Source organism: Crinia signifera, chromosome 6, assembly GCF_055691185.1.
Source record: "Crinia signifera chromosome 6, ASM5569118v1, whole genome shotgun sequence".
Lineage (NCBI taxonomy): Eukaryota > Metazoa > Chordata > Amphibia > Anura > Myobatrachidae > Crinia > Crinia signifera.
The window spans coordinates 36,601,519-36,613,989 of record NC_139222.1 but is presented as its reverse complement, the minus strand read 5'-3'; the positions used below and the strand labels follow the sequence as shown (position 1 = coordinate 36,613,989).

Sequence of the window (12,471 nt, the reverse complement as noted above, 5' to 3'; positions counted from 1 at the left end):
GGTGCAGTAAGGCAATATACTTAAGAGTATGTATGCTCTTAAGTATATTGCCTTACTGCACCTATTGGATTAAATCTTCTTTTTTTATATAAATCACAAGGCTGATTTGTGATTTTGGAGAGTGCTCTGCTTCCACACTGAGGGCCTTATTTTGGTTCATTCTTTCTGACAAAATCCTTCTTAGATGGGCAAAACCATATGCACTGCAGGTGGGGCAGATGTAAAATGTGCAGAGAGAATTTAATTTGGGTGAGTAATTTTGTTTCTGTGCAGGGTAAATACTGACTGCTTTATTTTTACACTGCAATATAGATCTCACTTTGAAGTAAAACCCCACCCAAATCTAACTCTCTCTGCACAAGTAACATCTGCCCCACCTGCAGTGCACATGGTTTTGCCCATCTAAGAAGGATTTTGTCAGAAAGAATGAACCAAAATAAGGCCCTGAGTGTGGATCCTGGACTATTTGTTGGGTACATGCATTTGCATGCACCTTTGCCGGGCACCCCAAGTGTTGCTTTGTTGGGTGAGAGTGCGGTCTTTCCAGATTTCTATATATATATATATATATATATATATATATATATATATATCTTATATATGTGCGGTGCGGCACTCTCAGCATAATAAGACACAGTTACACATGTTGTGGTCAATGTTTCAATTTTTTGAAAAAAATTGTCACTCGCAATAACCCAATATTCCAAGATACAGGAAAAAGGAGCACTTGCCAAATTATATATAAAAAAAATGGTACTTGTGTAGTGTCACGGCGGCACTTCCCAGCCGATCGTATGCAAATTGCATGCAATATTTGCATATGAATTGATCCGTGATGCGATTTAGCATACCCCCACTATCCATGTTAGCCCAAAATGTGGCGAGTAGACGTGGTACGCGTCCTCCCGACCTGTTCATTCCCCCACTATCCACATCGGCATGGAGTTGATTTTATAAAGTTGGCGAGCGAATGCGGATGAGCGATGAGCGCAGTGAGCCCCGCGAGGGGACGCGGAATACATGTCAAGTAATCCGTGTCCGCTTGCTACACTTTGGGCTCGTTTAATGCGTCCCCTAGCGGGGCTCGCTACGCTCGCCACACTTTATAACATCAACTCCACGGCGACATGGATACTATGAACAGGTCGGGAGGACGCGTCCCCCTCGCCATGCTTCGGGCTGACGTGGATAGCGGATCGAATTGTATGTAAATCATATGCAAATACTGCATGTGATTTGCATACGATGCGATCCGCAGGGAAATGCCGCCGTGAAACTACACAAGTACCAAAAAAAACAACTTTTTTTATTTTATTGGAAGTGAAAAAACATACCAAGTGAAGCTGTAAAAAACTCCAAGGTTTCGATCACGCAAGGTTCTTTGTCAAGGAGAAGTTCATAAAGTCCAAGTCCAAAAGAGCTACACGGAGCCAGCAATCCTGAGGTCTATCTGTGACAGCAGCCAGAGACCTATTTGATAGCCGCCCTGTCCCGGGTTTATATACCCACGCGAATTAAGCTAGGTGCCACGAAGTGTCAGCGACCCAGTCTTCCTGTGAGAGGAGCACATACTACCTCCAGCCTTCAGGCTGGTGGAATGCACAGCGCTCCCACTGGGCAGGGGCTTCCGGTCTGTAAGCTGCACGAATGCTCCCGCTGGGTCCCGCTATCAACCAGTGCTGCACTATATACATGTTGAGTATCCCGTATCCGAATATCCAAAAACCAAAATGTTCCAAAAACCGTGTTTTTTCAGAATATTTCTTTTTTTACCCTGCCCCTTTTTGACACTTACCACATCCCTTCAGGATCCTCTGCAGCAGACATTTACGGTCCCAGGAGTGCATTGCGCGAGTGCGCCGATGACGTCACCGGCGCACCTGCAAACTCGCGCAATGCACCCCTTGGACCACTGAAGACGGCCATAGACCCCGGGGACAACGGGGAACCATCGGAGCACCACCAGAGGACCAGGTAAGTGTGTTTAAAAAAAAAATCCAAAAACCAGAAAAATCCCTTATCCAAAATGCTCATGGTCCCGAGCATTTCGGATAAGGGATACTCAACATGTATGAATATTTAATTCTCAGAACGGCCACTTACCCTGGGCATCCTATGGGTAAAAGTACTGAGCAGGTATCTTATATGGCTGAATGGTGTCATGCCGGCTTGCGTCGCCATGGATACCGACAGTATATATAAAAGGGAATCAGCGCCCACACGCAGAGACCAAGATAGGGTACCTCAAAGGGTGCCCAGATTATAAAGGAAAATTCCGAAAATAAATGATGTCTAGATAGATCCAACTATATGACAACCCTATATATAATAGAAATATAGGAGATATCAAGCTACGCGTAGGATGAGCGAATTCATTGAAAAAATAGGTTATGGTTTTATAATTCATGGGTACTACCGGGACAAGGAAGACACACCAACAACAGTAAAGGTGTGTATATATTTTTGCACATGTCGACCCCGAGGTCGAGAAAATAGGAGTCCAAGGTATACGAAGGAAAAATAAATACAAAGAAAAAATCATTTTTTTTTATTAAATAAACAATTGAAAACAGAGAAGAAAAACAAAAAATATCACTTGATCGTTAAGGTCCATGTCCCAACGAATTGTAATAGTCACCCACATCATGATGTCTTTTTCACACCATGGGGTGGAGTGTTCATTCAAAAGGATGTGTGTATCATCTTAGGAAGATTTTTTGGTACTTGTGTATTTTGACGGCGCCCGCGATTAGAATCGCATCCATCGGGTCGGAAAAAAATTGCGTCGGTCGCATTGCGTGTCAACCAAATCGCATGCGTTGCGACCGACCCGATTTTTACATAGGAGTCAATGTAATTGATTCCTATGTAAAAATCGGAATCCCTGAGACCCTATTTTACATTGATTTCAATGTAAAAATGCCCAAAACCCCACATTTACATCCCCAAGTCAAATCCCCCCCCCCATTGTTAACGCCACCCCGCTATTGACGCCAACCCGAAGCGTGGCGAGCGCAGCGAGCCCGCGAGGGGCAGCGGTATGCGTCCTCCGACCTTTTCATACACTATCCACGTCGGCGTGGAGTTGAGAATAGAAAGTGTGGCGAGCGCAGCGAGCCACCGAGCCCAAAGCGTGGTGAGCGCACGCGCATAACTTTACAGGTATACGCGTCCCCTCGCTGGGCTCGCTATGCTCGCCACGCTTCGGGCTCGCTGCGCTCGCCACACTTTCTATTCTCAACTCCACGCCGACGTGGATAGTAGGGGTATGAAAAGGTTGGAGGACGTGTACCGCCGCCCCTGGTGGGGTCGCTGCGCTCGCCACGCTTCGGGTTGGCGTCAATAGTGGGGTCGTGTTAACGGTGGTGGGTGGGCATTAAACATCTTTTTTACACATATCCAATGTGAAATGGGCCATATTGGCCCATTTTACATTGTCACCTATGTAAAATCGCGTTGGTCGCATCTTGGCCCATTATAATGGGCGGCGATCAACGCGATTTTAACTTCAGAAATAATTGAACATTACTGTCTATGGGAAAATCGTGTTGATCGCGTTGGACGCGTCGCGGCCGCTTATAACGGCCGCAACCGACGCGATCAACGCGATTTTCGCTTTTACTGGCAATGAAGCTGGAAAAGCACAGAAAATCGGGTACATCGCGTCGGTCGCATGCCTTAAGTACCTTAACTTAAGGCATGCGACGGGCGCCGTCAAAATACACAAGTACCGATTTTTTTTTTTATTTAGAATACCCGACTTCTGGTTCACATGATTGCAATGAGCCAGGGAGGCAGCAAAGGATTGCATGACAGGTGTGTACACACAAATTTCAATATTTATGCACATAATGTTTATTTTTTATAGTTTAATCTGACATCCAGGACTGCCTGATTGTAGGTGTATGTATTTAGGTGAAATTTCTAAGGCGTTTTCTCAATATGATTTTGATATTATCACATGTGAATTCCCATTGCAATTAACTGAGGGGTATATATACTGTAGAGCTGCTTTTTTGTTCAACCTCCCACTTGCTCCTGAGGAAGCCGGAATACGGATGATCTGGGGAAACGCGCTGAGCCTATTGAATCACCATCACTGAGACTTTGGTCACTAAGTAGGATATACATTGGATGGACATTTGATCTGCAACACCATTCCTGAAATTATAGACCACCACGGGAAGGACTGGCATTACAAACACACAATTATTACCAGACCATGAACAAGTGGATTGTCATCAGGGTGTCAGGCTCTTGAAAATATAGAGCACCATAGGAGGATTGGAGGTTTGCCAGCAGGTACAGCTATATGTGAGAACAGCTTCATCCCTAAGCTCTCCAAACTCCCTTGAGCCAATCAGGGCTGAGCTATGCGTCTCCATGGAGACGCATTGGCCAACCACGCTAGCAGCCTCTGTAACGCTGGGATAGCGCTACAGAGGCTGTTATCTGCGCAGGAGAAAGCCGGCTCACCCTGCTGTCAGTGCGGGGTGAGCTGGCTCTGCAGCAGTGAGACCAGCGCTGGACCCTGGATTGGTAAGTATGTTGGTGTAAAAGTGAGGTTTGTGTAATAAAGTTATACTTTTCTGTGTGTGTCTCTTTTATTTTAACATTCTTTTTTACAGGTGGACTACAAGTCCCAGCGGGCCCATTAATGCCCCGCATGCTGGGACTTGTGGTTCTCCAAGTCCCAGGATGCGGGGGAGGCCTGCTGGCACTTGTACTTCACCTGTATAAAGCAATGTTAGGAATGTCTGATTTAACCCAATCAGGCCGGCGTCCAATGCTCTGGGACGCCGGTGACAGCCCCAGGCTTCAGCTCTGGACGGGTGAAGCCTGGGGGGGGGGGCCTTTGTTGGGGGGGTGGTCCCCACTACTCCAGGTACCCCGTCCAAGGCTGACCAGCCACGGTGCTCATGTTTCGGCCGGGGGACCTTATGTAAAAATTGTCCCCTGGCTGTGGCATGACACCGCGGGCTGTTGGAGCCCGGTGCTGGTTTCAAAAATACAGGGACCCCCAGATTTTTTGTCCCCCGGATTTATGGAACCAGGACCGTTCCAAGAGTCCGGGGCTGGTTTCAGAAATACGGGGGACCCCTACGCTTTTTGTCCCCCATATTTTTGGAACCAGGTCCGGCTCAATGAGCCCGGGGCCGGTTATGCTCAGGATCCCACGCCATTTTTTTTTTAACACAAATTCGCACATTTCCTCAAATTCGCACATTTTCATGCCTAATAATCACACATTTTCATGACTAAAATTCGCACATTATCGCACTTAATCGCTTTTTTTGCCTGGAATACGCACCTCATTAAATATGCAAATTTGCGGCAAAAAATGCTATATATGATAATGGGCGAATTTAAAAAATGACTAAAAATCGCATTCTATTAAATGTCACCCAAGCAGTTATATAATCCTCCTCCGTCTTTCTTGTTTATGTGGATACATATAGTAGCATAAATAAAACATAAAGATCAGGCATGTCCAAACTATGGCCCACCAGCTGTTGTGAAACTACAAGTCCCATCATGCCTTGCCACAGTTTTGCTATAATGGAACTGCTAAAACTATGGCCAGGCATGCTGGGATGTGTAGTTTCACAGTTACAATATGGGTATGGGTTGGCACTGGCAAAGTAGAAAATTTCTGATACACAATTATAAACGTACATGTGTTATACCAACATTCTTACCGCGTACAAATATACCCCTGCGTATCACTCTCAATCACCATTCGATGACAAACGATAGATGGTGAATAGAAGAAGAGGGGTTTCATGACACCCACACCTCATCCTATACTATCTACGCTGCTCTCTCATTTGTTGTAGTACTCTTGATCTCTCTGCAAGGCCAATGGTAACAGAGGACTAGGTGCTATTCTTACAGCAAAAAGCAGAAGCACATATAAGCCTTCTCACGACCAAGGTACGCTCTCATCCTATGGTACATTTACTGCCATACATCACTGGTACGCCTGATTCTCATCCCGAACTCAGAAGCTAAGCAGTGATTAGCCGGGCCAGTACTCGTAGGGGTGACCGACGGGGAATACCCGGAGCTGTAATACACCGGATTGCAGAAAATACCTGGCCAAGGGAGCAACCTATCTCTCCACACTTTACTAAGATCTTTGGTAGAGGAGAAAAGTAGGTAAAGTCAGACTGCATTATCCATCAACATTTATTTAGGGGGGGACAGTGTCATGCGTCATGTACACCTCTGTGTAAAACATTGTTTTTGATCGGCCAATTTGCCCGAACCATTGAATCCATTGAAGGATTCCCTTGTATTGTTTCACAGAGTGTACTCACTCCAATTATTTTCACCACCAAAAGTTCATTTGTGACCATTATTTTTGTATGTATTCTTTTCAACATTAATATTGAAATTTATATGTATTGTCACACGTACTGATATTTTAGTATTAGTTCTCCAATAAAAGTTAAATTTTAATACATTGCATTCATCATAATTTACAAGCGTGCCCCAAAAACCGTTTCGTTCTTCCTTCGTCACCCTTGTGACAAAATACTTTTTCATGTGTAGTTTCACAACAGCTGGAGGGCCACAGTTTGGACATGCCAGGTATAGATCGATCTTTATCGCGACATGTTAATGGTATAGCAATGTAAAAATTAACATATAGGAACTTGCATCAACAAAACATAAAAGAAAAAAAAATAACCCCCCCCCCCCCCCCCGGATTCCTGATTAATCAGGAACTATGGGATAGTCCTCTTCTATAGTTCGTAGTAGGTACCAGGATGTGTCTTTCATACTTTTATGAATTTGTTGTCTCACCTCTAGAGATAGGATATTTATGTAACTTTCCCACATGGAGAAGAATTTCTCAGCTCTAGATTCTTTGTTCGGGGTAATTTCAACCCAGTCCATTCTAAAGAGGTGGAATAATTTATATTTAAACAGCGGGAATGTGGGGGGAGAGTTGGATTTCCATTCCTGTAGAATGGTTTTCCGCGCTGCCGCACTTATTGCTAATAGTAATCGTCTACCACCTTTGCTAACCCTTAGGTCTGGAGAAATTATACCCAAAATCGCCCATTCAGCTGTGAAGGGGACATAGTTTAATAAATGAGTTTCTGCATATCTCTTAACCTGGAGCCAGAAGCTTCTAACCATTGGGCAAACATATGTGAAATATTTTTTTATCTGGACAGAGTGTTTTATTTAACAAAATGTTGAATTACAAAAATATTTTTCCAGATTGGTATGTTGGATGTGAGGATTCATTTGAATTAAGAATTTCAATAAATGTATTTATCTAGAAGACTGATGTCAACAGTATTGTCTCCTCTAACATAAGGTGACCACTGGTCAATTGTTTTAATGTCACCAAAGGATTAATCCATATGAAGGTCTAACAATTTTATCTATATCGTCAGCCACTCTGAATGGTATGTGGGAGTGCCTTGAGCTGTAGCGGTTTTTACCTATGGGCTGCATGACATGCAGCCCTCCAGGTAAAATCCACCACTATGCTCTGAATAGGTAAAATCAGATGCAGTCTGTGAGACTGGCAGTAACTTCCTATTGGACGTCCGACCTCCAGTAACCCAAGGCAGTCCAATTGGGAGGTGTTCTCTCTCTCCAGGATGCTTCAATGGGCTGCTGCAGCCCATATAATCTGAGGTCTGCACATGTGCAGTACCGAGGCCGAAACTGTGCATGCGCCGGTCCCAGTGCCTGTCATAAGAAGTGTACAGCCTATCAACTTTAGTCTGTTACTTTGCCTTCAGTCACTTGTGCTGGCCTCAGACTTCTGATATAGTTCTTTATTATTGAAAACATTTTATAGGTCGTCTATGGCCTCTCTGATCTAGTTCTTCATTATTGGAAACATTCAATGGCAACAGCGCCAGCCATAGCTTATGTGATGCCCTAGGTAAGATTTTGGTTGGTGCCCCTAGCACTGTCACTAGCTCTGCCCCTGCACATTGCTCCTTATTCATATTACACCACACTATTGCTCCTTATTCATATTACACCACACTGTATTGTTCCTTATTCATATTACACCACACTGTATTGCTCCTTATTCATATTACACCACACTGTATTGTTCCTTATTCATATTACACCACACTGTATTTCTCCTTACTCATGCTTCTTGTTAACACTGCAACACACAACAGTGCCTTTTATACACATTATGCCTTACCATAGTGCACCTTATACAAATAATGTCCCTTACACTTTATACCACACATTAGTGATGTCCTTATACATATAATACCACACAGGAATGCTGCTTACACATATGCTGCACATTACCCAGCCTGGACTCTGCAGATATTGTAGCCTGGGCTGTCAGTCAGTGCATGCTTATTCTGCTGGACTCCACATTGCACATACTGTAGGAGGAGGAGCTGCTGCAGCTGAGCATGCAAATAAGCCCTCCACCAGGAAAGGTGGCCACCTTGTGATCCATGAATTTCCTATATATTTTTAAAATATTTGGGATTAACACCCAGTTTGTATAGACTAAGGGCCTGATTCAGACCTATTCGCAGCCAAGTGAACAGGTCAGCACCCCGCCCCCCCACCCGAGAACACATCCCCTTGCACGCGGCCAAAGGGAAGATAATTAATTAGATGGTCACCGACCATCGAATGGTTTCTCTCCCCTCCGGTAATAGAAGTCAGTATAAACTGACCTTTATTTCCACTGCAGATCGTCAAAAAGGGGGAAGGCGCTGAAATCATGTGATATCAGTCGCCGGCCCTGAGCAGGCATCGACCCGCTTGGATTCCCAGTATTTTCATAGAACACTGGTCGTTGCCCTGCTCCACCCCCCCCCCCCCCCCCCCCTCTGTCTGGAGTGAATGGCCCGGCGAGTGTGAACCTCGCCAAAGCCATTTGGTGTTGGGGTTTGCACATGCGCATATTCGACAACTCCCCCCCCCCCCCCCACCATCGGACAAGGGGCCAAATTCAGCCCCGAATGAACATGTCTGAATCGGCCCTTAAATACTGATTAAATTAAAGTTTATTGGCGGACTATCTGTTATCTTTTTATCTGTAGATGTAATCGGATCTACATATCAGAAGCCCCCATCAGGTGAATGTGATGAAACCATCATTGCAGTATCAGCTGTGGACCAGGGAAGGCAGCGCATACCAGGATCTGGACACTTGCATTAGGTGGGAAGCAAAAGTACGCTTGCAGGTGGAGAGTATAGGAGAGATCAGGAGAGTCAGGCAGGCAGCGGTATTGTGAAGTGAGTGGTACCCAGGGCTTAACGTGGTCATGGAGAGGTGGTGGAACTCATTTCCCTCTGCCACCTAATTCCCCCTCTACCTTTAGGCAGAAAAAGGTAGGGGGGAAGGGGGTGGGGAATTAGGTGGCAATGTCAGAAGAGCCCCCGTCAGAAGAGCCGGTTTATCAGAAGACAGAGGAGAATTTAATCTTGAGGATTGGAATGGGACATTATTGAGGGCTCAGTTATAGGAGGAGGTGGGGAACCCTGGGAGTGGCTTACTGTCCAGGGTGGATCAGAGTCCGGGATGCTATACCCAAGGCAGAGGAGATACAGTGGGTGGGTCACAGATTCATAGTACAGAGGCAGCACTCATCCTAGGACGCAGAGGCACACAGCATCTCAGAGAGCTGACTGTGGAGGAATCTGATTACGAGGTACTGAGGTACTGAGGATAGAGCTGAGCAGAACATCTGGATGAGGTAAAAAAAAATCAGCACTTCGCTCTCTTTTATGGAAACATAATACAGCCTGTAATTAACACATACAGTAGCTTCTAGATAATTAACCCTCTGAGGGGAAGACTTTAACTACAAGGATGAAATCCTTTCAGATGGTTATAGAACGTAGGAATGTGTCATCACTGACGCAGAATATAATAAAACTACAGTAACTGCTTACAAAGAGCCTTATGTTAATTTAAACTGATAAACTCTTTTTTAGACGTAAAAAGAAACATTGTACCGATACAAATATTTGACTTTTTTTTTTAGTATTCAATTTTTATTAAGGCCAAATATTTGACTTTAAAAGAATTCGTGCTTTATATTGGTAGAGCAAAGTAAATATTGGGTGTGAATAAGTACACATCCATCGTCTAGGTAGACAGTCAATGGGTCGAAACTTGGAAAGGTCGACATGAGCATGTCATGATTGTCAAATAAGTCTCGTGGGACCTCAACGATCACTGTATGGCGCGTGCGCAAACCACGGGAAGTTCGCTTACTGATTTCTAGACGTGAGTTAAAAAGTTCCCAGCTCTGCTCCACATATATCAATGTGCTGACTGGATGGAACGATTGATCATACAGGGCCACATTGACATTCATTTTAATATAAATATTTCTGAGGCGTCATTTTATTGTAGTCCGTAGCGCAGCACCATATTGGCAGAGATGTTTTCCATTAACCAAATGCAGAGAGCATGGATTCATGATGATTTTTTTTTTTTTTTACAGTAACTGATCTTTTAATAGAAAACTATGGGTGGGGCAGATTTTTTAACATTATTTTTACTACAATAACTTGAAAAAGGGTGTTTTGCCACCCATGTCACATTATGTGGGTTATTCTGGTTTACTCGCAAAGCTGTTAATTTTAAATGTCATTTAAATGCTGGCCGCCGCCCGCATGAACACTGCATGATAAAGAAGTGGGTTGTTGTGCCGCGCTCTGTCACTGAAATTCTACAGGTGGTTTGACAAAATATAGGGCCAAATGTAATAGGGTGAGAGTTTCAGAAAGTGAGAGATTTTGGGAGAGTTTTCCCATGTTTTTTAAAGCAGCACTCAAATACATGGCAAAATCAACCTGGTTTTGCAGTGTAATTGATTGCTGCTTTAAAAAAAGGGGAAAACTCTCCCAAAATCTCTCACTTTCTGAAACTCTCACCCTATTACATTTGGTCCATAGTGTTGTTTATTCAATTACACATGTAGCTATACCAGTGGTTCCCAAACTGTGCGCCTAGGCTCCCTGGGGTGCCTCGGAGCACTTGCAGGGGTGCCTCAGATTGGTGGTCCAGAACCAATGAAATAGGCAAAATCAGTGCTCATGGCTTCCAATTATAAAATATGTGGGTAAACAGAAGTGAATCATGTTCCTCACCACATAACTGGACCTAAGCAGGGCCGGCGCCACCACTAGGCAGCTCTAGGCATTTGCCTAGGGCACCGGCACCTGGAGGGCGGCAGTTCGCCCCTCACCCCCAGCACTGTGGTACCTGTGTAAAAAAAACTTCCGTCCCCGGCGTCCCTGCTGAGTGCTGGTGCGTGCAGGGGTGTCTGTGCCGCCGGGGGAGCCTGCGGCGCTGTTATTGTGTATAAGCTTGTCGCGCCCGGCGGGGTCCCTACAGTGAATAGAAAATAACTAGCGCTTCCCGCGCCGCCGCGCGCATAGCGAAGGTTATTTTCTATTCACTGTAGGGACCCCGCCAGGCGCGACAAGCTTATACACAATAACAGCGCCGCAGGCTCCCCCGGCGGCACGGACACTCCTACACCAGCACTCAGCAGGGACGCCGGGGACGGAAGTTTTTTTTACACAGGTACCAACCTTCCCCCCCCCCGGCACCGGGGCGCCCCCACCCCGACTCGCCTGGGGCGCTCCGGTGCCTTGCACCGGCCCTGGACCTAAGGATACAATTTAATCACAACTTTTTTTTATTGAATATTTTTTCTGAAACTCTCAGTAACAAACTTTTGGCCTAGGGGTGCCTTGAAAAATATTATTATAAATTAGGGTGCCGTGATTCAAAAAGTTTGGGAACCACTGAGCTATACACACAAGATGATTGGCCTTTTCAATGTACTGTCTAGTCATTGGAGGCTAGAAAAGTAAATTCCTTCAAGGTCAATGATCACTTAAAATATGAATGACATACAAAGTAGCGCATGAAAGATGTGTCTGAAATACACAAAACAAATATATATGAAAGAAGAAAAATAGGAAAAAATAATGCCAAAATAATGCAGAAATAGTGGAGCATAAATTGTAGGTCCAATATATTGTGTGGTGTGTACACTCAGATTGGATGCTGTGTACACAATAATGTCTGGGTTTCTAAAAGAAATCCTGAATTCTTGCAGTGTGAACTGGTGAAGCGGCGTTCCGCTATTTGTAATCCTTTATGGGTGATTATGGGTGATGATGGTACCTGTGCGCACCCACTTACTGCATGCACAGCGAATCTCCCTGAATCATTCCATGATCTGCGACCATCAAATAATTTCGACAGCGCTCGCAGTTCTAAAGGTGTCCATACACTGCCTGCGATGTCTCACAACAGTGTACGGACACCGGACAGCTTGCGAGCCGCCGGGACCTTCCTGGCGGCAGGGACGCCTGCGATCCGTTGTGATGGATCACATGCGTCCCTGCTTCCCGCCCACCCCAGAACGGGTGGTCGGACGCCTACTCGGGTCTGATGCGCACGGGGCCCGTGCATCGGACCCGACTGCATGT

At 45.1% G+C, this 12,471-nt stretch overlaps 1 protein-coding gene across 2 annotated transcripts in view; it reads left to right on the top strand.

Annotated features, from left to right (window-relative positions):
* The window catches only part of LOC146006915 (putative glycine N-acyltransferase-like protein 1B), a 56,801-nt gene that overhangs the window by 30,925 nt on the left and 13,405 nt on the right, over positions 1-12,471 (top strand). Inside the window, exon 1 of one of the 2 annotated variants that reach the window (XM_083145354.1) lies at positions 9,576-9,710. The exons of the other annotated variant lie outside the window; for it this stretch is intronic. Coding sequence (XP_083001480.1) covers positions 9,706-9,710 — 5 coding nt within the window. The 5' untranslated portion in view covers positions 9,576-9,705. Of the gene's footprint in view, positions 1-9,575; positions 9,711-12,471 lie in introns of those variants that run through there. 2 annotated transcript variants of the gene reach the window in all.